Raw genomic sequence first — 25,131 nt, 5'->3', positions numbered from 1 at the left:
CTGTAGGGTGAGAATAACTTTGGGGACAGGATCTTACTGAACCTAAAACTCATCAGTCGGCTGCACTAGCTGACCACCAGGCTCCAGCAATCCACCTGCCTCAGACCTGTGACAGCAAAACTACAGTAACAACAAGCACCACAGCATCCAGCTTTTACATGAGTGCTGTGGCTACCAACTCAGGTTATCATCCTTGCACAGCAGACACACCTTCCAAACCCCGGCCTCTAGGTTCTTAAAATGTCTCACTAAGTCCAGCCCTAGTAACTCCAGTGTGTAGAGTAATTGCACAAAGGTTTCACTTCCGGAGGAAGACTTGAGTTCACTTCCGGGTCCTGCTTGTTAAGATTCTGAAAATTAACAAAGGCAGTGCATTGTTTTGGTTGTTGTTATCTAATTTCTGCATAATACACTACACCAAATCTCCGAGGCTCCAGACATGAATTATTCTTCGGGCATAATTTTTAAAATTGGGAAAGACTTAATAAGGACCTCTTATCTTCTATTCCCTGTTCCATTACCTGGGGCTGAGGATCCACAACCCAACTGGAGGGCAGTCAATCTGATTGCTCAACGTGGTCGTCAGTTGGGACACTCTGCTTCCCACTGTGTGGGCTTCTCCATGTACTTTCTGGGCTGACTGATTGAATATGGCTACGTTTGAAGGAGGAAAGGGAAACAATTTCCCATGCCTCCCTAGAAGTAAGGCTAGAACTGCTACATTACTATCTCTGCCATATTCTCTTGAGAGGACTCACAATAGGCTTGGCCCAGGTTCAAAAGATCCCTTTCAGTGAGTGGTTGGAAGAGAAGCAACAGCATAGAACTTGCAACAATTGAGACCAGTCACCGTTTTATAGTTCCTACAATATGAATTTTACTCCATACAGAAATAGATTAAAATCCAACATTTTTATCTCTTTTCTAAAAGATGGGGTCCAGCCACAATGCCCTCTGTTTTTTTTCCTCTGAATAAATGTGTTTAGACATATGAGCTTTTTAAAAAAAATTATTTATTTATGTTATGTATGTGAGTACACTATCGTTCTCTTCAGACACACCAGAAGAGGGCATCAGATCCCATTACAGATGGTTGTGAGGCACCATGGGGTTTCTGGGAATTGAACTCAGGACCTCTGGAAGAACAGTCAGTGCTCTGACCTGCTGAGCCATCTCTCCAGCCCCAGCACCCTCTATTGATCCTCACTATATTTTCACTCCTTATGAAAAGAGAAGGAACCTGAGATTTGTTGGGCATCCATTGGTCACAAGACTCATGATAAGCAAACTCTCATTTATTTTTCTCCAGTGCCTTTGAAATGCACTTTTTCCATAATTCTAACATTTCTAAATTGTACATTTCACAGTGTATGACAACTGGAGGTCATGTGGCAGTCTTGCATGTAAGTATTTGGCTGTGATTGTTCATATTTTTATCACTTCACCCAAGTTTAATTGCCATTTAAAACAGCTTCTGAAATCTTACACTATAATTTGGCACTGAAGCAAAAATGTATCTTGTAAGCCAAAAGTCATGAAGCAGCACCATCCATGAGGCAAATTTTGACACTGAAGGTATAACCACAATTTTATATGTTTTTACAAAGTGGCAATCTGAGCTTTGCACTCAGATAGAAATACATAACAAATAAATGAAGGTGTGTCATGTTTTATTACTGAAATACATGCAGAGGGATTACCTATCACAAGTGAAGCCGGTACCTAAAGGCAGAGAAACTGCTAGATTTGTTCAGGACAGATGACAGAAAGCAGGAAGCAATAGAAGGCTTTTATTGATCCTTGTACAGGTCTATCAAAGCATTCTGTTATAGTTTCATTGGTCCTGGGTTTTGTTGTTCTGTCATATTGGTACATTTATTTATATGCAGCTTGGGTGGTATGCTGGCTGGTTTTTATGTCAACTTGATACAAACTAGAGTCATCTGAAAGAAGGGAACCTCAATTGAGAATGTTCCTCCATTCAATTAAAGCCTAGACAAGCCTGTAGGGCATTTCCTTAATTAGTGATTGATATGGAAGGTCCCAGACCCATGTGAGCGGTGCCATCCCTCAGCTGTGGCCTGGATTCTATATAACAAAGCAGGCTGAGCAAGCCATGAGGAGTAAGCCAGCAAGCAGCACCCCCTTCATGGCCTCTGCGTCGGCTCCTACCTCCTGCTTCCTTCCCTGCTTATGTTCCTGTCCTGACTTTCCTCAATGATGGACTGTTACCTAGAAATAAAAGTGAAATAAACCCTTTCCTTCTCAAGTTGATTTTGATAAAGATGGTTTGTCTCTGAAGTAAAAGCCCTAACAAAGACAGTTGTTGGGCTTTTGAAGTATCATGACAGATCTTGAGAGTGAGAGAGGGAGTGCGCAAAACATCTGAATTCCCTTGATTTACAGAGAAGGCTATGGCTCTGATCTCTTAGAGAAATTAAGCAGCTGTGCTCATTGCAAAGGGGGAGCCTGTTGTTGCCTTCAGTCTCCCAGATGATGCTTCTCAGTTGTAAGGCAGCCTAGTTCGGTTCTGGAGAGACATGATGCTGCCAGGTGTCAGCCCCAACCCTTGTATCTCCACCAAACTTCAACAACATGATCAAAATGTATTTACAATGTCTCAAACTCAAACTCTTCAAGGGTAGCTAATGAAAAATGCTTATTTGTATGCACTGTTTTTAAGGGCCACATAATACTAAGTTAATCAGTCACTGTGCTGAAATAGGAATTATTTAAATTATTAAATGTGTTGCAGAGCTTGAGGGCACAAGTAGATTTTGGGAAGGTTTCCCTCTGTTATTTAAGATAGTACATTAAGCATTCCTTGGCAGAAGTAAGTCATAGTTTTTCCCTGGATTGCTCATTGAGTGCAAAGTGTGCCAGGAGTTGCCTGTCCTTTCCCTTGCCTGGGTCAGTGCCATATGGGGGAAAGCACAAGCAGCAGTGAGCGTGAAGATCCTTCTTAGTTATGTCATGTTCATGTATTGAAAAGACTGTACTTAGTAGTTAGGGCTGGTACTCAGATGCGTACAATACAGCCCCCTTCTTCATGGAGTTTCTTTAACTAGAAGAAATATGGAGCAAAACTCCCCATGATAATTATAAACAGCAACAAGTACTCCTCCACCTCTTAGTTCCTCAGGAATCTTGCCCTATTTGCTGTACAGAACATTGTACAGTCATGAACTGTGAGTGAATGTGTCTCAGTGCAGAAGGAACTTCCTGAGGATAAGAGCAAAGGTTACATGATATTCCTTTTCCATATATCCAGTGTTTAGTAGAGTACCTGAGATGGCAATCAAGAAATGACATTGAGGCTATAAGAAGTAGTATGTGACCCAGTCTCAGCCATATGGATCACAGGCAATAGAATCATGAGCTCAAGCACAGCCTGAGCTATCTAGAAAAACTGTAGAAAGGAAGGAAAGAAGGGAGAAAAACATGTTGAACAGGGCATGGAGCTCAATGGTCAGTTGTACCAGGCATGACAATAATGTTTATTCTATCTATTCATTCAACAGAATGAATAGGTGTACAGAGTCCCAGAGCAGACCAAGAGGGGCTAAGCAAGAATATGTGACATCTTCTTGGCTATAAGCAGACTGAGTATCAATTGTCATTGTAAGAAAGGTAAAACTAGGCAGAGAAACACAGAAGAAAGCAGAGATAGACATTTGACTGATACTCTATGATGTATTTGTGGTGAAGGCCAACTAAAGATGTTGAGAAATTCTGGGCTGGAGAGATCACTCAGTGTTTCAAAGTTCTTACAGCTCTTCTGCGGGATCTGAGTTCAGTTCCCAGCACTCGTGTCAGACAGCTCCTACCCATCTATAACCAACTTCAGGCCAAAGTGACCTCCATATATATTCTGCTACAGCCATACATGTTATATGTTTACAGTAACTTCTTGGGATTCAGTAATAAATCAGGAGTCTTTTGTCTAGGAAAAAAATTGATTCTCCCTCTCAAAAGTCATCAATTGCCTGTAGCTATCTCTTCATTCAGTTGTGGAGCCTTACCAGCTACCCCCATCCACAATGACATGACTAGAGTGGTCATCTGTAAATTTTGTTTATACAACAGTATTGGTGAGATTTCATGAGTGTGCCATCCCTGTACTGCCCAGAAGACACTATCTCATTAGTACTTCACATTAGTACTACTAATGCTCCCCAGATTCTCCACATGTGAGTTCTCCCATTTCCAAGTGGAGCAGATAATCATATCAACCACCAAGCTAAGATGAGCCTTCAAAGGACTCATGTGAACTCCATTTTTGCATGACAATGTACCACAAATGTGAGCTGTTATTATCCCTTCTCTTCTGTGTACCCCGATTCCCTCACCAAAACAGAGATAATAATAGTACCCCACTTTCCTTTGGGCCCCAACAAACTGAAATGCAATTAAATGTGTGAAAGCACTTTGGAAGTTGAACATTGCATGGTAAGGTAAGGCAAGGGCTGCTAGCTGCCTATCCTCAGCAGAAAGCTGGTCCTCAAGAGCCTGGACTGCAAGTCAGGCAGCTTGTCTCTCTGAACTGCTGGCTACAGGTATGTGCATGTGAATGGCTTCTCTGGATGCAGAAGGCTGAGGTGAAGGTCTTTGCATTGGACTGGTCCAAGATTACGTAAAGATGGGAAGGAGGCATCTACTCAAGAAATAAACATGGTGTAAACTCTGTAGCCTTGCAAATCAGTGAACTTTCCAATGTTATACTTTTGGACATCTGGGCTCTATTACCTGAAATCCTATTAAAGCCTCAGCATCATAATCCTGCATGGAAACTGGTAAATTGCAAGATCCTGCTGATGGCCACCAGCCAGTTCAAGCAATTAATCAACAAGAGTCCCCACGTAGGTTTGTACCTCTTGCCAAGTGGATTCTTTGAGGAGAAACAGTGTACACAGAAGAAAGTGCCCAATCCACTCAGTTTCATAGCAACACACTTTGTAACTCTGCCCACACAGAGAAATTATCTGTTATCATTAAGACATCCAAGCCTCATAACTTTTTCCTCAATGGAAATTAGTACTCACTAGCCCAGGGAACGTCTCCAAATCTCGTTAACTGTTACACAGACTATAACCTGCTGATTCCAGTTTAGACAAAGCAGCCCAACCCTTTCCCCACCCTGAGCACGTTGTCATGGGGGAGAGGAGGAGGGCATAGTTTGAGCGGAGTGCTTTTTTTCCCCCATTCGGGTCTGTCTGCACTACTTGCCTCTGTCCCTTTTGTCCAGGCCCAAAACACAAAGGACAAGCACTGTAACCTTGAATCCTGGCTTCAGAATCCTGGCAGAGAGATTCCATGCTGGAGCAGGTCATAATGAAGGATCTATTTCCCCTAAGGTTTCTTGCTTGGTTTTGCGGAGTTCAAGGGGTTTGAGTAAACAAGCTGATCTTCTATACTTCAGCATGTTTATAAAGTTTTCCTTAATTACCATTTTGTATATACAGGGATTCTGGGAATGTGTAGGAAAGCAGAAAGGAAGCCTCAAGCCACACTGGAGAGAACAGGAAGGAGGCAGGTGTGGACAAGAAGGAATGGACAGTATGAATGACAGCATAGGGCGTTCTTTTTGCTGGATCACTTTCTTTCTGAAGCCAGCCTGCTCAATCTCTGTCTTTATTTTCTCCTCTACACTTGGCTACTACATTTACATGTACTTTTATTTACATGTGAATATGCAAATATAAATGAAGTAAAATTAAAGCTAGGAGTATTTTCTATGGGCTAGATAGGTGGCTCAGAGGGTTAAGAGCACTTGCTGTCAAATGTGAGAATGTGAGTTCAAACCCCAGCACCACCATAAAAGGCCAGGCATGACACTACTATACCTGTAACCACCAATGCTATAGAACGGGAACACAGGCAGATCTCTGAGGCTACCAGAACAGCCAGTCTAGACAGTGAGCTCGGTTCAGTCAGAGACTCACTGAATAGTAGAGTAGGATACTGGGCATCCTCATGTAACCTCCACACAAGTGCATGGATACATGCATCTCATTCTATCATGTATACTATACACACTGCCTGCCATCACTACCTGCCCATACACACACACAGTGCACCCTTCACACCTCACTGTGCTCAATGAACACATACGGCTACTGCACTTGGACAGAGCACTTCAGTCACTGTTTAAAAAAAAAAAAAGCTCAGTCAGTGCTACAGTAGGAGGTTGTGCTAGAGTGAGGTCCATGTATTAGTAACATCAATGTGGTCCATGTCCTAGTGACACTGGTATCAGACTAGAGCTTGTAGAATTGCGTGATCAGCGATATGCTATCCTGTGATTCATCACAGACTGAAAGGTAAGAGGCACTCACTGCTGTACCCTTTGCTTTAGGAATGTGTGCCGATGTTCATCGCTTGCTGTCACCTTTGTTTGTTTTCTTTTAGCTTGCATAGCACTGTTTCATGGAGAGGCTCTTCTAGGCCCTGTTGAGACTACGCACTGAAAAGGAGAAACACTAGGCATGCCTTGTAGATTCCCATAGAAGGGTGCTTTTCTCTTTCCCTTGGAAAAGCTTCAGACACTGGAGACTTTTTTTTAATCATTTCTTTTCTAAAGAAGAGAATCTTAGGTAAGGGTACTTTTCTGTAAAAGGTGGTGTTGGATAGGCCAACAGGGACGCTCTTGACATTAAGTAAAGTGAAATAGTGCAAACAGGCAGAGAAGAATAGATGAGCGAACAACGAAAAAGAAAAAGCAAGCAGGGATAAAAGAAAACCTGAGTTTGCTCAGACAGTTGGCAAGCAGGCAAGAAGACTCTGTGTTCTGTGATGGAGTAAGCTGGGTTACAGAAGTTGGGGTACAGAAGCCAGGAGATAAACTAGGAAACAATCCCTCAGGATCTTCCCCGCCAGCTGGCTGATGTTGTAGAGGGAGAATTTCAACAGTCACTGGGATTAAACTTCAAAGTATAATCCTGTGCTCTCTCTGTGACTCGCTGTTGCTAGTGCCAGTGCACTGCGTGTCTATGAAAGGTTCTATAGGCTTTTAGCATGGCTGTCGGAATGTACTGACTTGAGACACTTACCTCTGTCCAGTGCAGAGGTTGGACTCTGGGCTCACCACAGACTAATTGGCTGTACAGATGCATTCCTGCTGAGAGCACCTGGCGGGGTGGTCCTTTCTTCCAGAAGTGCATTGTTTCATATTTGTGTGGTACAAGGTGACCATCGACTGCTCTCAGCTGGTATCTGGTTCACTATAGCTGTAAAACAGAGGAGAGTTTTGCTATTCTAGAGGACATCATTTCTAAAGATGTAGGTAAGGTAATAGACACCCTAAGTACGCATAGACTTTTAGATAGCTACATAAAGTGAAATCCCTACCCCACTATTCAATAGAGAACAAGGGTGGGCACTCCACTCCAACTCCTTCCACTCATACCTGAAAGAACTGCTAACTTGGCTCACGCACTTTCTATATACATTCATCTGAAAACGCATTCTCTCCTTCTACAAACACATCAAGAGCAACTTTCATACCCCCACATTTTCCTCCACAGCACAGAAAGGGAAGAGTAAGAGGTACTTTTTCCCTGAAGGAACTTGAGGGTCAGAGCAGTTTCCAGAGAGCCACTTACCGGCAACATGATCAGAAATTCAAATCCATGGTCCCACTCTAAAAGGAATGAAGTATAGAAGTATGTCCCAAGTTCCTCAAAAGACTTCTATGCACCATGAAGTACTTGCCTAGAGACAAATACATCAAGTGAAGCTAGTTCAGGACACAGAAGGGTTCTAATATAGTGTCATCATATGGATTCAAAACCGCACAAGCCCTATACCCTCAAAGCAGTGTAGAACACTTCATCCAGTGTCCACAGGAATATGTGCCTGCAGAAGTCTGCAGGAAGCATGAAGTACTAGAAGGAGGTGACATGTCCAGGACCCTGGGACCTTGCATAAGTTAGATAGCTTACACAGGTCTCAAAGTCTGACTTGCCTGCCCTATTCTACAACCCAGCATTGGATCATGGCTTTGTATTATATCCAGGATTCTTGTTATTTTGTTATATGAAACGAGCACAGCTATAAACCACATTTTCCCACAGCCGATACCACTTTTCTCTGTCTGAAGGACAAAAAACTACTCTTTAAATACTGGGGGAAAGACGTGGGTGTTTCATGGTCTGCTGCCAAACTGGCTTCATGCGCATTACTGTAGCTCTTGTTAAACATATAGCGTTCCAATCTTCCCCTTGGACATTCTGAACCAGAGGGAGAGAACTAAACAAAGCAATAAATGTGAGAAGCTCCCTGAGGTGACCCTCATGCAGGCAAGTTGGAAGACCTGTGGTGCAAATGTCAGTTTTTAAACCCTGGAAGCTGGAGGAGACACAATTTAACCTGTGTGAATCAAGAGTTGATTTCTGAAAGGTTTGGTTCAGGTTTGTTTTTCTGTAGTCAGACTTTTAAATTTAGGGGATAAGGCAATGGCTCAGTGATTACTCACTGCTAAAGTGTGAGGACCGGAATCCAGGTAAAGCTGGACAGTGTGTACACATCTGTAATTTCAGTGCCACTACAAGATGGGGAACACAGAAAAGACAGTTCCCAGAAGTTTGGGAGGGAGCTACCAGACAGACGCATCCATGGACAACAAGAAACTTGTCTCATGCAAGGTGAAAGTCAAGGACTGCTCATTTATTCACACAGCATACATGCTGTGGCTTACATACCTGACGTTCATATAAGCACAGTGTCTGTCTGTCCGTCTGTCTGTCTGTCTGCCTCTCTCACTCACTCTCTGTCTGTCTGTCTGTCTCTTATACACACATACACAAAGAGAAAGCAAAAGAGAGTTTGAAATTTTTTTTAATTAATAACACACTTTTAGAGACACAGAGTAATTTTGTGTATCCATGGGATACACTGTGATAATCTGAAATGTACACAGAAAAATCAAGGCAAGGTAACTAGCATTAGGTAAAGGTACAATGGTCTCTCAGTCACACAGTACTGGGCAACAGTTCTACATGTAGTAGGGGAGTCTGTGAACACACCCTGCCTTGCTCACACCGTTGCTTTCCTGCCCAGAACTGAGGAAAAAGGAGAAACCTCAGCGTACCTTCAACACATTCTTCCCTTCTCCAGATTTTCAAATAAGGAAGAGTGTCCCCTACACCTGAATCCTTCAGAACTCCCCAGAGTCCATGAGAACTGCAGAGTCGGGCAGGAGAACCCCTCTTCCTCTTAACCATATCAAGAGCCAATCAAATTCTAATAGGAAAAGAGGAAAAAATGGCATAAGGGAATGAGAGAGGGTGACAAAAATCCTTCCATCCTGTGTAAGTGTTTATTTCCTACCAGGGGCTGGAACCAGCAAGCCCCTGAGCTTAGGCAAATCAAGGGATAGCCTGGCCTAAAGGCCACAGCCTGGGTCACTTATTTCTCTACGCCTGGCTTTTATTCATCTGCAGAGTGATGTTAGTGTCCTCACTTAACTTGGTTGCTGCAAACTAGAGCTAGTTCTGAGTGTGATGCTAGGCACATGGTGAGTACCTGGCTACTGATACTCTTTACTATTATTGTCATGTCCTTTGTAAGCTGTATTACTCAAAGATCTCCATGGAAACAAAATACCATTGAATGATGTGAGTGTGTGTGTGTGTGTGTCTGTATATATATATGCACACATGTATATATATGCATACAAACACATATATTAGACACCACAGACTTAATTACAGAAACTGCAAAGTCTCAAGATCTACAAGCTTGAGGGAGAAAGTATAGTTGCACTCTGAGTCTGTATCAAAGGACAAGGAATGAAATGTCCTAGCAGCAGACAACAGAAACATGAATTATCTGCTACTCAGTTCTTTTCCTATTCAAATCTGAGGCCTGCCACATTATGGAGGCCCATCAGCATTTCCTAACTCGCTAACTCAAATAGTCATCTCTCATATAAATATCTTTATAGAGACACTAGAACAATGGCTGACTATGTATGTGGACACCCTGTAGTTCAGTTTGAGTTGACACAAAAAGCTAACCTTCACAGCATGATGGCCTCCACTTTTCTAGGACATATGAGAAGTTACAGGACACACACACACACACACACACACACACACACACACACACACACATACAATCTTGTTAGAGAATCTCACCTCCATCCTCCCTCACATAGCTAGAGGGTAAAATCATAAAACCAATTTCTTAATCATAATCTCAGGGAGGGGGTACCCTTTAGTCTCTTGTGGACAAGGAGTGGTAGAAATGGATCCACTTCCCCCCAAACCACATACTCTGATAGCAAAGCTTAGGTTTATGGCCATATAAGTCATCCTTTGCCCTCCTCTTATCTTGTACCTTCTTCCAAGCGTACTAATTAATTAATTGAGTGTACCTGTCTAAATCATCCTATCTTGATTTTTCTAATGGCATGCCTGTGAGGGTTCTAGAAGTTAGGAGTGATTTCGTTTTAAAGGTTTTGATTGCATTGAATATAAAAATCAAATAAGATGAGAAAATGATGACTAGAAGAGGGGAGTGAAATTTGAAATTCGCCTTCTTTCCTGTGCAGACAAGAGGCCCACTTAGGTTAGCTTTTATCTTGACCTATTTTAAGAGTGATATATTTGGCTCATGACCAAGAATAGAAAATAAGCAAAGATCTGTGTCTGCTAAAGCAACCTCAGCACATTTGACATTTCAAGCTGGAGAAGTCTTTGTTGGGGAGCTCTCCTACGCATTCTTAGGTGTTTAGCAGTGTCTTGACCTCCCCTCACTAGATGCTAGTAGTAACCTCCATGAGTAGCAACTAGAAATGTCTTCCACACAGTGCCAGTTGTCCCCCATGGAGCAAAACTCTACACGTTTGAGAACCATTCAGCCATGCTGTGAAAGACTATCAACTGTTAAAAGAGAAATGAACTACCTTTCTGTAGGTAAAGCCTCTTTTCAGCACCCCATAGCTAGGATTTGAGTTTAATGAAAACTCTTTTACACAACACAATTATTTGTTTCTCTCCTCTATTCCTATTTGAGTTAGAGATTTTTTTTTACCTAACATATACTTCCTCTTACAGTCAGTGATTAGAGCAGATCTGGTTTCTGGTCTCAGCCCTATGCATTCTAGCTGCAGAGCAGCGACAAACTCATGTACCTGCCCCCCTCTCTCATCAGGTGATTATGGAGACCTCTGTAATGGCACTGGTGTTCCAGCAAATGGTTGTCTATAAAGTCTTAGTTGGCCCACAGTGCCTGCTCAGTAAAGCGTAGACCAGCTTATTGGCTGTTATTTTGGGCAACTGTAGCACTAACTCACACCTGATACAAATTACAAAAACATATCCAGAAGCAATTCAGGCCCACCCCAAAGCCCTTAAGCTTAACTTACATGAAAAACACATTCTTTCACAAACACACGTCCCTTTCTTTCTGAACAGAAGACTTTTCCAGGGAGAAGTCTTATTTATTCCTTTACCATCATGAGATGAAGTTCCCAGACATAGTATGTTTCCTCTGAACATGCCAATCCGTCATCCCCTGTTGTTGGGGTGAACGGAGGTAACCCTGAACACTTAAATCTAAAATCTGTTCCTGAGCCTTCTGCCAAGTTGCCTGTTGCCTGCCAGGCAAGTCACTGCCTGCCTTTGAAGTGTCAGAACCTCCCTTTATCAGGCAACTGTCTGAATATCTGCTCTAATCTAGAGGAGAGTGGAACCAGAGTACAGGGGCCTGGAAGGCAGCAATAGAGGGCAAAGGCCTGACATATGGGCATTCTGTTTCTTTTCCTAGCCCTTAGACGTGGAGATTTTTGTGTCTCTGATTTTCGATGGAACTTTGGGAACTTGTGATAATAATAAAGCTGTAGACACTCGTTGGTTCTCTCTCATTTGCTAAGCACGGTGAGACATGCCTTTCCTGTGAGCTCATTTTGTCACTGAGGCAGCCCAGTGAGGTGGAGAGTATGTTACCTACTATAAAGATGAAGCCACTGAGTTTTGAAAAAATTCCTCATTTTGACATCACACCACTGGTACGTGATGAGCCTTGGAGGCGAGCAGAGATCAGCCAGAACCCATGTTCTGGTCCATGCTTCTGATTGCTGGGTTTTAGAGCTTCACTATTTTATCCCATACTCTGAACTGAATGTGATCGAGTCCAAGTGTGCAAACTTAATTGCTAGGTTAAGCAGCCCCCCAAATGAGTCTTCATCACCATCATTTCCATCTAAATTTCACAACTACATATTAGGCACCTACTATATATCTGATACTACATAGTGTTTAAATAAGATACAAAGAAGCCATGGCAGCATCCTTAAAAGGCTACGGAGGAGGTTGAGGCATTGCTTATCAGTAGAATGCTTGCTAGGCGTATGCAAGTCCCGGAGTTTAAAAGGGAGGGAGGGGTAAAAATTATATTAAATAAAGGGATAGGGGATTTGGCGATAGAAGTTTAAGAAGCCATACTATGACACAGGATGGAGTTCTTGGCCGTATCTGAAAAGAGGGAAAAGTTTATAGAGATGTGATTCCGGGAGGAGGAGGTTCTGACAGACAGAGGAGTTAGTGTTCATGGTGTCAGAGGTATAAAAAGGAAGCATCTGAAAGAAAGAAGTTACAGCATTGGCCAGGATCTCTGTGGTGAAAATGGGGAGCTTATAAGGACTCTGGGAGAGCCGGAGCACAAGGGGCTGGAGCCCAAGGCAGGTACCATATGAAGATGCCTACTTCCCACAGAACATAGCCCAAGGTACCAAACACAAAGTGCCATTTTCGATTTGACCAAATGTAGCTTTTTTCTTTTCAGTTTTTGTTTGTTTGTTTGTTTGTTTTGTTTTTGAGACTAGGTCTCAGGTAGCCTGGACCAGCCCTCAAATTTACTCTATAATCAAGAATGTCCTTGACCTTTGATCTTCCTGTCTCCCCTGTCCCTGAGATTATGCATTGCTGGGGATTGAACCCATGGCTTCAGGGCTTCATTAATAGTAGGCAAGTTACTGTAGCAACTGACCTACAATCCTAAGCCCCATTCATGTAGAGAACACATGGGAGTATGTACCTCATGTTTATGACACATGAGTGTGAAGGCCAGAGTTTGGGGTTGCATGTTTTCCACTGTTGTTTTGTTTTGTTTTGTTTTCATTGTATTTGTGAGTCAGGGTCTCACTGAAGCTGGATCTCATAGATTAGCTAGACTGGCTGTCCAGTGAGCTCCAGGGATCCTCCTGCCTCCGACCTCCCAGCACTGAGATGACAGACGTACACCACACACCCAGCTGTTAGTCATTCATTTGTTTTTGTTTTTGAAAAAAAGTCTCACTGTGTAGCACTGACTGATCTGGAATTCACTTTATGGAGCAGGCTGGCCTCAAACTCATAGGGACCCACCTGCCTCTGCCTTCTGAGTGTTGGGATTACAGACACGCACCACTATACCTGAAAAAGAACTCAGCTATGTAGGCATTGTGGGTCTGAACTCAGGTCCTCATGCTTAAATGACAAGTACTTTATCCACTGAGCCACTGACCCAGCTCCCTTCAAGTTATTTTGCTTGTTTTTGTTCTGTTGCATTTTGCTTTGTTTTCAAAGACAAGGTTGTTCTGTGTAACAGCCCTTGTGTCCTAGGATTAGCTCAACAGACCAGACTGCCTCTGCAGCACTAGGATTACAGATATGTACCTAGTGCACATGGTGACACCATTAAGAAACAGAATGCTGCCTGCAAGAAGCATCAGCGAGCGATGAAGGTTGACTTACGTGGTAGAAAGACATAAAAGACAACATGATGCCACAATGTACTTCCTCCTTTGTCCATTTCTTTCCTCATGAATCATGCCCATGGTAGTCATATCAGAACATCCTGTCAGTCCTGAAAGCTCTAATATTTCTGTGGCCTCTAGTGCCTTGTATGTTCATATTCTATAAGAACACCTCCCCATTCTTGCTGATGCAACCTAATTTCTACACAAAGTTTCTAACCCCATCTACCACCATTTTTCATTATGCTGATTGTACTTGTGGGTAAATGCAGACTCTCACTGGGATTATGAGGGGGACAGTGACTGCTCTGGGCAATTGTATTTTATATTTTCAACCCATTACACTTTTACATCACTAGAATAGGACACACGTGTCTCTGAATAGAACTTGGACCCTTGCTAGGTTAGTAACACTAAGGGTCTTGATGTCCTCATCGGTGAAATAGGCAGGTTTCTTCTTTCCCTAAGAACAGTATTGGACACTGAAGTTGAAAGAGCATTGAAGAATAATACGCTAAGATTAAATCTAGGAATACAAATTAGACATATCTGCGCTCTATGACCTCTTGGGCACTTGACACCCATGTAGACAACACAGCTATTTAGATGATACATGTAACTGCAATTTCCCCACAAAGAAATAAGTATAATAACTCAGCCAGGCCTCATTTTTAACTGTCATTATTCCTTTTCAAATTTTATTCTGTTGGCTTTTTTCCAAGGACATACACCTTCTGGATCTGACTACAACAACAGTCTCAAGAATACTGTGCTGTGCTGTGTCACTTTGCTTGAAATCTATACTGTGCTTCAGGACTGTATGGCTTCCTTTTAGATAGACCTGGATATTTTCCCCCAAGTTAGTCTCTTTTCCCTCTCCCTCTCTCTCGGACAATGGAGTGTGAAAGTAGAAAGTATTATTTGTCTAGGAAATAAAGGTGAACTTCCAGAACATATTAGTGAATCACTGTTTGGGGGTGTGCACTTAGTGAGCTTATTTTTTCTTACTGTTTTTCAAAATATTTCAATAATAACATTAGTAGCACTTTCCCATTTTCATTTATAGTTCATTTATTATAAATACATGCATGTATTTTATATACATATACATTTGTTATATACACATACATACATTATGTTGTGTATTATAGTATGTATAACTTTATCCTATTGCTACATATTCATCATAATTAGTCTTATTTTAATGCTATGTAATCATCCATCTTATTAGCATACTATAATTTACTTCGCTCAAGTTTCAACAGTAGACGTGTTTTCATTTTTTTCTGTAGTATAAGTAATCTCTAAGTTACAGGTTTTTGCTTGTAGTTTCTTGTGTCTTTTATATTTTACCTTGGGGTACCCTCCTAGGAATGAGATCACTAGATCAGGGGATATAAATTTTTAATGGTTTTTAAATAAATGGATGTTATTTTTCTAGCTCGCAATGCCACGAGCAACATATTAACATTCTGCTCACATTACAACCTTATCAGAAGTTTGTGTTACTATGTGATATTTAATATACTTACAAGAGGACCTTTTGTTTTGCATTTTTCTCACAAATAACAAGTTTTAATCAAATACTTGCTTACAAATTGTCTATCTTCTCATAGTTTGTAAAGCCACCTGGACTCAGAAGCCAAGGGATGCTTCTTTTTTATCAATAACTCCCGCTGTTGTCCTATAATTTTACACATTAAATAAAACTAATGTTGAATTTTTAGAAAAGCCTTCATCTGGACTCATAATAATGATGTATTGAGGACCTGTGTGTTAAGAACACACAGTAAGCAGCAGCCCAATAAAACTAATGAGAAAATTAGAAAGCTAAAATGAGGATAATATATCTAGTCCAGATTTCTCAATGTCCAAAGCAGGACTAACATTCAAATAGTTCAATCTCTAGTCAGATTTGAATAAATTTTTCTCTGTAACTCCAAACCTCATTCAGTTTTCAACGTGCAAATTCGGGAGATTTTAAACGTGCCAGCGCCTCATATTCCCTCTTGGTTTTATTCAAATATCCCTCATGATCTCTCTCTCTCTCTCTCTCTCTCTCTCTCCCTCCCTCCCTCCCTCCCTCTCTCTCTCTCTCTCCCTCCCTCCCTCTCTCTCTCTTTCTCTCTCTCCCTCCCTCTCTCTCTCTCTACCTCCCTCCCTCCCTCTCTCTCTCTCCCTCCCTCCCTCCCTCCCTCCCTCCCTCTCTCTCTCTTTCTCTCTCTCTCCCTCCCTCTCTCTCTCTCCCTCCCTCCCTCCCTCTCTCTCTCTCCCTCCCTCCCTCCCTCTCTCTCTCTTTCTCTCTCTCCCTCCCTCTCTCTCTCTCCCTCCCTCCCTCCCTCTCTCTCTCTTTCTCTCTCTCCCTCCCTCTCTCTCTCTCCCTCCCTCCCTCTCTCTCTCTCCCTCCCTCTCTCTCTCTCTCCCTCCCTCTCTCTCTCTCTCCCTCCCTCTCTCTCTCTCCCTCTCTCTCTCTCTCTCTCTCTCTCTCTCACACACACACACACACACACACACACACACACACACACACAGTGTCTTGCACCATTTCCAGCCTCATAGTGCCCCTGCTCTAGAACATGAGATAGAGACTCAGTTTTCGCTCCCCTGTCATGGAGCTGAATGCCAAATCCAGAGAGCCCGCTTTGCCCTCCATTCAAGGCAATATTGTCTGGTTCTTGAATGGGTGTCTAGTGTGTTCTGCCAGCTAGTACAAGGATCTTTCATGAGTACCACTAATCTGTCCTGAGTTGAGTAACCCCCATCTTGGCTAGCCGTTTCTCTTTGACCTAAGGGTATTAGAGTTTGTTTAATGTAATTGCTACAAGTCGATGTGTCAGATTATAAAGGAAGCAAGTAACCATGTCCCCCCTTTTTTAATTCCTTCCTTCTTGCAGCCTCGACGGATTGTTCTCCATAACCATGTTAGCCCAGCAAGCCGCTGTCCTGCCAGTGGATAAGAGTGTGACCTGTTCCCCAGAGAAATACTGACTCATGGCCCTGCCAGAAGAGATCCTTGGAGCACTGACAGATTAACCAGACTGACTGAGAAAACGCCTATTCAGTCAAGATTATGGACTTTGCGAGCAGAAAAAAAAAAACCTTAGTTTGCTGTGGATTTTCAAATGAGGTGCATAACATACAGTGCCAACTCATTCCAAGTGGTCATTGGCAGACCATTAGCCAGAAATTGGCTTCTGGTTTTCATCACTGTGCATAACTCAAGTTCCCCTTGGGCTCCATCTGTGCCCCTCACTACAAGTTCTGTTTTAGCATGGCAACCACTGGATTATTTTCATTAAGTGTGCAGATGGCATGATGTTCTAGAAAAACAAATACAAGAGTTCTGCAATCTCAGTGGAAGGGTTCGAAATAGTGTGCCCTGGTAGGAATGTAAACATGTCTAGATTATGTTAGTGGCAATGTCCAAAGGTGTCCTGTCCAACACTGAAGCACTTTATATAAGAACACTACACTGAGGTAAAATAGCACATTTGATACATGTAAGAAAACAAGTGTTTCCTCTTTTCTTTATAAATCTTGTCTTATTTCTGGCTCAGACTGTCCAAAACCAACTCTCCTCCTAGTATACTCACAGTTGTTTGTGGTAGATCAGTGTAAATATGGCCACAATACTGTTACACTTCACCTGGTGACACTTAACTAGATACCTGGATTCCTTAGAGCACAAAAGGAAGTAGACTCAAGCATGGTGACTCTTGGTTCTTTATACCAGGCACAACTTAACATATGACATAAGGACAGTCTTCCAGGATGCTTCTCTTTGGCTGATGTATGCATAGCCTTGTCCCATAAAGGAGATCTTCCAAGTAAAAAAGAAGATGACCCTCTTTACATCAAAGACCATTGTGGATGGCTGCCAAGGGCAGCAGAATGCAATCTTCCTTAGTGGTTCCACCTACACACTTAGGAAATCTTCCCAAGGTCACATTTAAGTCACAGTTCTGGAGAGAAGCCGCAAATGACCTCCACTGTGTGCCTAGAGAAGTAACACATTTAGCCCACACAAGGTTTCTTCCTCGGCATAGAAATTATTCTTCCTTTTAATACCTCCTGGAATGTCTATGTAACTTTTTTTGATTCTGAAAACAAAGAACAGTCCTGGGAAACCTGTCTGTTTGATGATGGCTTACCTGAACACTAGGGAAGTGTTCTTTCCTATGGATTGCCCCCTTGTGATACATTAACATTTTCCCCTGGAAATAGAAACTTGGCTGAATCAAAAACTCAGCAAAGTATATTATGAGCACTTATTATGAACCTAACCCATGACCAACAGGAATAGATGTAACAATCCGGAACCTTCCCATAAGCAACCAAGACATGTCATGTTGTCTTCAAGCATTCATTGTTTGTCCCCACTTGTGGTCTCAAGAAGTAGAAAGAGCTGAGTGGTGATGTACACAGGGTATCTCTCTACAGCATGGCTCCTGTCAGAATGTGGGCTAGAGAAGGGGTTCCTAATAGGGATGTCAGAGAAATGATTGTTCCCATGAGATCTGGACTTTTTACCAACAGATCACCACCAGAACCATCTAAGCCACCACCGGCCATAATTTTCTGAGAAGCTGGAACTGATCATCCAAACCCAGGCTGCTGACATTCCATCCCTATGACCCATCCATTCACCTTAGTTCCCACCGTAGGGCTTATGTGCCCCCCTTTCCTTCTTTTCATTCAGCAGGCATCTGTTGAGGGACAACACCATGTGCCAAGAACTATACTGGCTCTACTGTAGTATATAAAGCACATTCTTCCTGCTTCTATTAAATCACTTTCTTTTTCTCAAGCAGTCCCCTTTTTTCCCACAGTGTAAACTGAATTGAGACACCCACACTCATCCCCTTCCCCTTGCCACAGAAACTTAGGAAAATGTTCATGGCAGACAGCAGGTAGAGCTCTTGCCTGAATGAGTGGGCAGCTAAATGGCACATATGGAATCTTGCTAAGTGGCCAGCTAAGTCGATCAGAGCTTCTCTCAGAAGCTCTTCGTTGTTTTCCTTGATGCCCACCCCCGTCTCTATACTTCCAATCCTTCTATAGACACTACTGTTTATCACTATGCTGGATTCTCTGAAATGCCAATTCCATAACTACTCCTAAAGACCCGGAATTGGTTCTAATGAATCCTGTAAACCCTGCTGGGTGCTGAGATACTGTACATGGGAATTAACTGGTATAGTCAGTGATATTCTGAGACTCCTGCTAGCACCCTTGGAAAACTGGATGCACATTATAGTGCAGATGTCCACTAAATGATCACGGGCTATTGCTATTTTGGCTTTTGCAAAAATAATCTGAACAATTAAAAAGAGTTGCCTCCTTTTTTTTCTAAGTCAGAGGAGTACTGTAATACCATTGAAAGATAATGGGTAAAGATGAAAATGGGAAAAGGCAAAATGAAGGTCCTTAAAGAGCCCAGTCGACAATGGTGTCTCTAAATATGCCTTAATGCTTGGCACAACCTACATATTTGAATATTAGGTCATACTGCTTTCCAAACTGTCAACCTCTGTTTGAAATTATTATAGGTTAGAAAGCACGGTGGTACAAAACCTTTGCAAGCACTAGCAAAACCAGGAAAATGGAGAAGTTCTTTTATTCACAGCCTTCGGCTTCCTTGTATGGAGATGCTTTGTGAAATTACCCCGTCATTCCTTCTTGCTGTGCTGTGTATGTTGGGATGGGGATTGAAATTTTATCTTCCAGAAATCCAGATGTGTCTATGATGATTTTTGTTTCCTAAGACAGAGATATAGGGAGCTAAGGGGTAAATTCTTTGATATCTAAAGACCGTAAATCATTGAGGCTTAATTTTTCCTTTTACTTAAAACTGTGCTACCCCTTTTATGAAAAGGCTGATACTTAGACTTATACAGGAAAGGCTCTCTTGGGTATGAACTGAAATGAACAATTACCAGGCTCTCCAGGGTGCTGAGGAGATTAGCTAGTTTCAGATCCAGAACCGAATTTAAATATGCAGAGCACATCACGCCAGTAGCTTGGGACTTGCCTTAGGAGCAACAGGGACCCTATCAACCTTCTTTAAGGGACGTGTCTTACCTTCAAATCCCCGCCATAGCTCCATGACATGTATACCCACCACTTTGATTTCTATCTCCACAACACTGGTAAACATGCCAGGTTCTCTCCAGAGTCACTCTGCAGCTGCCCAAACAGGCATCAGTCCTCAGTACTGGGGAAAAAACGTGCCATTTTTTAACATTCAAGAGGGGAGAGGGGAGATCAAGGATGCCTGTGAATGTAAAGTAAGATAAGAACCTCTACCAGATCCACACACCCTAAAGGCTTTCTTTGTCTGCAAATGTCACATAATTAGTTTCAGATAGCAACCAACAATGAAAGTCTCAAGGAAGCAAAGTTTTCAAGACACCCCTAACACTTTTTTTAATCAAAATCTCGTCCCCACACATTAGCAGTTTTATCCTTTGCGATGTTTTCTTCCATGTTCTTTAGAATAATTTTGCTACTTGACAACTAGACTTAAAGCTGCCATAGACTTAAAATTCTAATCTTTGAAAGTGACAAAAATTCCTTTATTCTTTAAAGGCTGATTCTATTCATCAACTCTCCCACGGCCCCCTCCACCCGACTTTTTGCTTTATTTTATGTGTGTGATTTTTTTTTCTTCTCATCTCCTCCTCACATAATGCTGTAGCATTCTATAAAGAACTCAACTAGAAGCACATAGTCCTCACCGCCGCCCCTGCCCTGACTATTAATTCAGTCTTAAGGTTGACCTTGATGCAAGCCAAGCAGTAGTGGGCCCCCATTTTCATCTTCAGAAAGTCACTGGTCCATGCTGATCATTAAAACAATGTCAGTGGAATCAGAGGAGGACAGGCCAGAAGATATATCTACTAGAGCATAGCTGAGGACTTTATTTCAAAGACAAGCAAGCCTCAGCCTCAGCCTCCTTAGATCTGGGTCTAATCCTGGAGCCAGAGAATGGTCCTGTGAACTCGGGTTTATCGCTAGACAGAATTCCTAGTAGCTTCAAGATAAAAGAAGGCTGATTCTGTTATTTCCTCCAGTGATGACTGTTAGCTGGAATACAGAGTAAGCTCCTGAAAGCTTCCACTGAGGGAAACAATGACCAGGTGGGACTCCTCTGTGACGGTGGCTAAAGGGTGAGTACCAATGCAGACACCTCTGTCCATCTCTGTAGTTTCAGAGGCAAAGTCCTGGGTGAGGAAGTGGGAAGGGACACACTATTTCCAAACTCTAAAGTGCGTAGCATGAAATCTAGGTGACAAAAGGAAAAAGGAAAAAAAGAACATCAGGCACAGACCAGAGCTGGTCCCTGCTTCACATCAAATGACCAAGAACTGACTTCGACAAGGTTGTACAGGGTTTTATAAAGATAGCTATTCAGTGACCAGTTATGGTGACTTGGGAAACCTTAAGCACCCAAGAATCCTCCCATCAAAACCCGCTCCTCATTATTTCAAGCATTAAAGGACACTAAAAATCTGCACTGACAACCATTTAAAAGTCACTGATAACAGAACTCATACCAAATCATAGTTCAACTGTACAGTGACACCAAATGTTGTGATCTATTGATATTCCTTTTGATCATATAAATGTTTTCAAACTTTGGAGCTAACATTTTGGAGATTTGGGTCAATGGATTATTTTATTGTTGTTTTCCAAACTTCAGAACTTTCTAGTAACCTTAGAAAGGCTCTTCGACGTGGACCTTTCTGTCTAAACTGTCTAGTGTTTGCATTTCAGCTCTTGTCAAATGCTCAGAAATCTATTGAGTGGGCAGTGGTGACACATATTTTTCTTTTTTCTTTTTTTTCGGAGCTGGGGACCGAACCCAGGGCCTTGCACTTGCTAGGCAAGCGCTCTACCACTGAGCTAAATCCCCAACCCCATACACATGTTTTAATCCCAGCACTCAGGAGGCAGAGGCAGGTGGATCTCTGAGGTCAGCCTAATGTATAGAACAAGGTCCAAGACAACCAGACCATGAGAAACCCTGTCTCAAAAAGCTGAGAGAGAGAGAGAGAGAGAGAGAGAGAGAGAGAGAGAGAGAGAGAGAGAGAGAGGTGTCACCCAACTTGGAGGTATTAATGCCATCTTGTTCACCATCTTTTAGGATTCAATCATTTGGATCAAAGAAAGTAAATAATTAAATCACAGCTTTTTAATATTAGCATAGGCATAATTATCAAATGTAGAACTCCAGTTTTGCTTTGTTTGAAAGAAAACACAAATCTGTTTAGTGGAGTTGGATTGAATCACTACCATCCTTCTCAAGTTCTATGAAAATATAGTAAAATACTTTGTGCTGAAACAAAAATTCTTATTATAATAGATCATTATTTCACTTAAGAAGGAGAAACTGATTTTGCCTCCCATTCAAAAACTCAACACCTCAGAGGTTGATTCCATCCCACTCACACACTGAGAATGTTCTGCTGCCCTCTCCTCCAAAGTGACCCCAGCTTCTAAAACATACAGAGATCATGAAGGGACATTTTAAGCACACTAGATAGACTCCATGTTCAAGCACAAATACAAAAATAGGGTCTAGAATTTGAGTGTTGTCATAGTCCTTGTCTTGAAGATTGTTGAATTAAATATACATATATACCAATCCAACTACATTGGAAACAGAACAGAGACTTAGGAAGCTTTGGGCAATTTCATGTCTGAATCCCAACCATTTTACTTCAAGATAAACCCGTGTTTCCTCATATATCAGCTGCAGAGCTGAGGCATGTGCCAGGTCTACCTTTTTGACAAAAGGTCTCTGTTGGAGCTAGGAATGTAATTAATTTGCTAGTGTTTTCATAGCATGCACAAACCTCTAAGTTGGCTCCCCAGCACCACATAAACCAGGTAGAGTAGTGCATGCCTCGAATGCCAGCACTTGAGAGGGAGAGGCAAGGGAGAATCAAGAGTTCAAGGTCATCCAGGACTGCATAGCAGTTTTGAGGCTAATCTGTATTACAAGATATCCTGTCTCAAAAGAAAAAAAAAGTCAGTTAAAAAAACCCCTGGTTACTGATGGAAACCTTGATGGTCATGTTAGTTGCTGGTGGCTATTTGTGTTCAAATTTCTAGAGTTTTTTCTTACTTTGTTTGCTTGGTTGATTATTTTTGAAACAGTGCTGGGGATTAAATCCTGGACTCTGGCCTGCTAGCCAAGTGTTCTACCCATGAGTCACATCCCCAAACCATCTCTTTCATCTATCTCCCACTCCTACCTCAGATAACTAGCAACCGAAGCCTTAGCTTCTATAAGGGTGTTTCCCCATGGGGGGTGGGGGTGGGGGGAGGACTTCTGCTTGCTTGCCCTGGCACTAGGCAGTGGTGGGGTTCTTTCCTCTAGTAGCCAGAGAGCATTGTCCTAAGAAGGCCATGCCAGAGGAGGCTGGTGTTGAGCTAGGAAAAGAAATTCACATGGCAGACAACTGAATACGGCTGAGCCCCTTTCATTTACATTGTGCACCGCAGTGGTGACTAGAGCAGAAGAAACCAGTCTGCTGAAAATCCAAGGCAGCTTAAATGTTTGGAGAGTAATTCTACTGACACTCTTGCACCACTGCATCACGATACTGTAGTTCTAGTTAATCCGGCTATTTAATATTATTAGGCGCTAAGTTAAATAGCTTTACAAGAAATTTTAGAAAAGATCAATATTGTAACAAAATTACAGATTAGCAGTAAAAAGCATCTGAGAAAAGAAAGTATCGATCTGTTGTGGTTTATATACTTAAGTTATTCTTGGGACTTTGTAGAGATTGGCACTTCGCTGAGAAAGAGGAAGAAACTGTTCTGAATTCAAGAATGGTAGACTAATAGCAATTGCCCAGGAGGTCTGGGATGCTTTCTGTCCTTCAGCAGAAACAGGGTTGTTTGACGACTAGAAGGGGCTAGTAGGGAAAGTTGTTTCATATCACATATCTGCGTATAAGTCATGACAAACCGGGTTATGGGTCTTGTTAATGATACTGTTCCTCGTTTTTGGCTTTACCTTCAAAACTCTTAGTATCAACCCTCCACTCTGGCATTAAAAGAGAAAAAGAAAGAATGACGAGAACCTGAAACATGGTATTTTATACATGTACGATACGTGTATGTCTGTGTGCATGTTCATGAACACACATACACATGAATAGTTGGATGCTCATGTGCTCGCACACACAGTTTTTTCTGAGATGTGGCAAGTAGTTTGAAGAGCGTTTATTGACAGCATCCACTTATCTCCCTTCCCCCTCTCCAAGGTTCAGAGAACAATGGCCTACTCAGAGACAGATACAGGCAAAGACTACCAACCTTCAGATTGACCAAGGCCACAGAACATGTGCAGTTAGCATGCTGAGGGCATCAATAATTACATAGGCATGGTAGGTTTTTTTTTTAACCAAGAGCTATTGCATGTTAGTATTTGTTCTAGGAAAGAAAGAAGAAAAAAATCATATGGTATGAATTAGACAGAGAGGCTGAGGAGACTGAGGTTGCCGTTCCATGGTGGAATGCTTGCCTAACACATGTAATGACCAAGGTTCAGTCTCCAGTACTACAAAAATGATAAGAAATACACATGCACACACCTAAAATAACAAATTCTGAGCAAAGAAATTTGAGTTCTTAAAAAAAAAGTTCATTCTTTAATGAACATGACTAAAAAGCACATTTTATAATATAGTAGTCTATGGAGATTGTAGACATTATAGCTTCCTTAAGTACATAGTTAAAGCAACAGTCTTAACTGGGTTGGTCTCCCAACGTTTGTTCATTAAATAGGAATTCCCTTGTCCACTACCCACAAGTGTTCTGCTTTTCTTTTCTTTCTTCTTTTGTTTTCCTTTTTCTTTTCTTTTGTTCACTTGTTCCTGTCTTTATTTCTTCATTTATTTATTTCTTTTACTCCAGAAAGGGTCCCAGGCCCAGACTTAGAAAAGACACAACAACGTTATGTGGCAAAAGCAAGAGTGCCTTTTCCGTCGGATGTCCCCATTGTTCCCGGGCTCCACGGTATCCGATGTTTAGAAACCTTTCTTCTCTAAGCAGACTTATTGTGCACCACAATTTTGAGCCACTGACTTATGTATCTTGAGCAGCTACCAACTTGCCAATCCCTTTGGGTCTCCTTTATATTTTCTTAGAATATTTCTTTCTATTTGGGGTTTTCTTTGAGAAGACTGGGAAGGGGCATGATTCTTTTTAAATTGATTAGAACAAAACTGTACAGATTTCTGCCCACTTAGATCCTTGAGCATGATCTCTGTCAGGCTTGAAAATCAGCTTTATCATTTTGTATATTTGACTGTTTTGTATTCGGCATTATTTCCTTCCTTATATGCATGGCAATGTATTAAAATGTGGGATTTCTA

The 25,131-nt window shown here is 41.9% G+C and overlaps 1 protein-coding gene across 4 annotated transcripts in view; it reads left to right on the top strand.

Moving 5' to 3' along the window:
- Positions 1-25,131, top strand: part of Samd12 (sterile alpha motif domain containing 12) — a 497,054-nt gene extending 471,923 nt beyond the window's left edge. The window contains exons 5-6 of one of the 4 annotated variants that reach the window (XM_087558008.1): positions 1,368-1,403; positions 16,633-25,131. In XM_087558008.1, coding sequence (XP_087414134.1) covers positions 1,368-1,403; positions 16,633-16,655 — 59 coding nt within the window. In that variant the 3' untranslated portion in view covers positions 16,656-25,131. The remainder of the gene's footprint in view (positions 1-1,367; positions 1,404-16,632) is intronic. The other 3 variants (NM_001438537.1, XM_087558010.1, NM_001438538.1) reach the window with 3 other exon arrangements.

This window comes from Rattus norvegicus, chromosome 7 (genome assembly GCF_021556685.1).
Source record: "Rattus norvegicus strain SHRSP/BbbUtx chromosome 7, alternate assembly SHRSP_T2T, whole genome shotgun sequence".
Classification (NCBI taxonomy): domain Eukaryota; kingdom Metazoa; phylum Chordata; class Mammalia; order Rodentia; family Muridae; genus Rattus; species Rattus norvegicus.
Note: the sequence above shows the minus strand (reverse complement) of the source record. Positions and strands in the feature narration are given on the sequence as shown.